We start from the raw sequence: 3,814 nt of genomic DNA, 5'->3' as shown, positions 1-3,814 counted from the left end.
CACCTTTGGGGGTGTCTCCTGCCTTGCCTCTACCGTTTTGCTTTTGTGTTCCATGGGAGAGGTAAGCAACATTGCTCTTGTAGTAATTTGTGTGTTTTAGTGCTGTTAAGCTGTTTATAAGTTCATTTTAGTATTTGATGAAGGATTTTGTTGGATTTTGTATTTTGTTTTTACCTCTAGCTGTCAGGAATAAATGGAGATAGCCTCCAAAGATAGCCACAGACTGGGCCTCTTCAATACAACACAGACGACACTAGAGTCCACTGGTTATGTTTAATTGTGTGTGTGTGTGTGTGTGTGTGTGAGGCTGGACCTAAATATTGAAAACAACTACTTGCTCTGTAATTGTAATACATATTTTAATTAAAAAAAAACACAATTAAAAGAGAACAGCTGTATTGAGTCAGTACATTACAGGTCTTCTCAATTACATTATAAATAGGCAGAAACACGCGACACACGACAGACAGTTTTCATCCTACTGGGCCTTCTTAAATACTTGGTGGCAGACTTTGTCGAGCACGGTGATTTCCTGAAAGAGAAGACACAGACCTTTAGACTGCGAGTCCAGCATGATGCAATAAATGCCTCTTGGTTACATAATCAGGCAGAGCTTACAGTTTGTGTGTTTTAGATAGTGATTCATTATCTTGTTTATTGTTATTGCGATAGTCTAATTTAGTGGTTGTAATATATTTAATCAAGCAGGTGTGGGGAGAAAGTGTACTCTCGTTGAGATTGTGTTTACTTTGTAGTAACGTGTGGCTAATTGAGGGAATGAATTTACAAGCTGCTGCAGCTGTGGTCACGCAGGAGCATCCAATTTCCAGGCAAATACATCATAAAACTTTTACAATTCTCCCATGATTTAGGCAACGTGTCACACTTTCGCTCACCAGGTGTAGCAGGTCTTCCTCGATCCAATGTTTCCAGCCACGGTTTTCTTTCTCCCCCTTCTGAACACACACCAGCTTGTCTCCATCCCAGTTAACCAGAGTCTGATATCACCACACAAACACACACACACAAAGGTTATTATTCAAAGGCAAGACAGCACTGTCATGGTTCCTGGTTTAGGATAGGAAAACAGTCCCACCTTGACTTTTCGGTTGTCCAGCCCCTTTGTGTACTCCTCAAACTCCTCCCCCACGGTGAAGTTGACCTCGTAGTTTCTGAAGGTGCTCAGGGTCTTTGTTTCAAACTTGTCTCCGCTCTGGACAATCACCTTTGTCTGATGCAGGTGGGAGGCTATCTTTCTGGTGGCAAAGTCAATGTCTGCAAACATAAATGAATGGAATTTAAAGTCAGTGGCAGCAGTGTGAGTCACGTATATGTGTGTAGCTGGGACTGTTTTTACAGAATAAATCCTTATTTGCACAGACACACCAAAGCACACATCCGCACACACACACACACACGACACTCCAGGCCACTTATTATGATTCCTCTCCTACTGGTCCTTTTGACAGTCTCATTTACCCTTTAAAAATGACCTTGCCCCAAGTCAAATGAGTTCCTCCGCCCCTGTTCAGCATCGGGCCCTGAGAGCCACCCTCCCCGACCGTTTAGATATTCATATCCCATTTGCCTTAACGTGAAAATTCAATTTCTTCCCATCACTCTTACAGATGGGGCCCCTATATTTACCCATCTAAATAATATTTTTGACCCATTTCCATAAGGATGTCATTTTCCTATCCGCTCGATGGAAATTAGGTGGCGGCATTCAGAATTTCCCGGATTTTGTGTGAGCTGAGTGTACCAGGGTTGTTTTATGAATTGCAGATAGGGTCGTGAATAATGAAAGTGTTTCTAGGCTTGATCAATGACGCGCCAAAAGGAGGAAAGCTGAGAGTGAGTGAAGGAGAGAGAGAGAGACACTGGTCTCACACTCTATTTTATGACGAGCTGGCCTGCTGCCTGATCCAGGGTCGGAATCTGTCTTCCTTTTCTCCTGATCAGGAGGATGAAAATTCAGAAAGGAGTGAATCAATATTTATTTGGCGCGGTAACAGACGGCAACCGCTCACAGACTGGAGGTTAACTTGGCCTGACAGCAGCTCAATGAGGAAATGAAGCAGTGCCACATCCTTTTTTCCCTCGCCCTCCCTCCTCCTCCTCATAATGCTACACTCACTCTCCTTCTGTCACTCGTCCCAAATTTTCTGCTCATGCCTCTCTCCCTACTTGGCTGCATCTTTAAATGCAAACTTGTAATTGACTCTTGATTTTAATGAGGGTTCCCAAGCTGCAGTCTCCCTTTCCCTGCTGTTATGCATTAGGCAGGCTGTAAGAGGGCGACTTACCGAGAGCCTTCATGAGCTCCTCGAAGTTCTCGTTGCTCACCATCTCCCAACGTCCACTGTAGTCTGCAGGCATTTTTGACTTGTGAGTGGAGGTAGTAGTTTGCCTTGAGGAGTACTTGTCACAATGAGAGAGACAGTGAGTTCAAGCCCAACCCTTTAAATACACCGCGACTGTGCGTGTGCACGTATGTGTGTGTGTGGACCAAAGGACAGGGTCCGCCTGATAATTCTCTCAGGACAGTGTGTGAGTGTGTTTGTGCGATAGTTCAGGTTTACGCTGTGCACTGTCAACACACTCCTTCACTACATAATATGCGCACAAGATACAGGATAGGATAGTGCAGGATAGTTTGTGCACATGCTTCTGTGTCTGTGCATTCAGCACATGCACACTGACGTGGTTGCACTTAAAGAGTCGGCTGTACATTTTTTCAATCTCCATTTCCTCCCAATGAAGCCGGCATTAGCAATTACTCCTTCTAATGTACTGGAATGGAGGGAAGATGGAGAGGAGCAAAGATAGAGATGAGTGCTGATTACCTCGGCCGCCGTCTGCACCAAAGTTCATTTCTTGAGCCTTTTTCGGGGCCTGCAGTGGAAAGATTCCTCTCTGGTTTCATATCAAGGAACAAAGTTCAAGGGAGGAAATTTTGTTGACTCAAATACAACACCACAGCAGTTTTTACCAGGCCGAAGTTAAAACCTTTTTTTTTTTTATTGGAATGTCTCTCAAGATTCTCGACTTCAAGCTGTCTTGAAGAATCAGTTCAAGATAAAACACCTTTGCTTGAATCAGCTGGAGCTACTTTATCAGCAAAAGTGTGAGCATGTGTGCACATGTTTGTACAAATGTGTTTGTGTTCAAAGTCTGAGCTTCTCAGTGTTGGTTTATGCAAACTGCTGGTTTATATAGAGGTTACAGTCTTACCACAGGGCCATATTTCATTATTCATGTCAAGGAAATGTGAAATTGATCTTGAACTGGCATCTACTACCTCTCTGTTCTTTATCTCAGACGTCAGCAGCCGTAATTAATACAGTTTGCTATCAAAGAGCATATAGTAAAATATGCTGCGTCCATGATATGGTTTCACGAGTTCAACTGGAGTGTTTTATCTGACAGTGATTCTAATTTGATCCAGTTGAGATGGGGTTGTATGTGGAGGGTCAAAGGTGAGGCGGGCGGTGCATGTCATGGTGTCTTAGTGCTGATAAGATGCATTGATGTACATGAACACTTATCTCTTACCTGCAGGCAATGGCCAGATTGCAATATCTAATTGCACTCTTTTACCTCATTTACCCTGTTGTGCAATGATAATGACCAATCTTGTCTGCAAGCTGTATTTCACATATTTTCCAGAACATTTCCATGCAGTGGACGGCCCATGCAGCAGCAAGTAAGGCATTGTTATAAATGCAAAATAAAATTAAAGCACTTATCAATATTTCTTTATTATCAGTAGAAAGAAACAACAACAGGAAATATGAAAAGGATCATGTAGTGC

At 43.0% G+C, this 3,814-nt stretch overlaps 1 protein-coding gene across 1 annotated transcript; it reads right to left on the bottom strand.

Moving 5' to 3' along the window:
* Nucleotides 1-340: 340 nt before the first annotated feature.
* LOC125888270 (retinol-binding protein 2-like) lies at nt 341-2,457 on the bottom strand. The gene is made up of 4 exons (XM_049575526.1): nt 2,307-2,457; nt 1,097-1,275; nt 897-998; nt 341-532 (listed from the first exon to the last, which is right to left on the bottom strand). The coding sequence occupies exons 1-4, from the start codon at nt 2,377-2,379 to the stop codon at nt 479-481; spliced, it is 408 nt and encodes a 135-aa protein (XP_049431483.1). The 5' UTR covers nt 2,380-2,457; the 3' UTR covers nt 341-478.
* Between the last annotated feature and the right edge of the window lie 1,357 nt (nt 2,458-3,814).

The sequence above is a fragment of the Epinephelus fuscoguttatus genome, linkage group LG5, assembly GCF_011397635.1.
Source record: "Epinephelus fuscoguttatus linkage group LG5, E.fuscoguttatus.final_Chr_v1".
Lineage (NCBI taxonomy): Eukaryota > Metazoa > Chordata > Actinopteri > Perciformes > Serranidae > Epinephelus > Epinephelus fuscoguttatus.
This window is presented reverse-complemented; position numbering and strand designations above follow the sequence as displayed.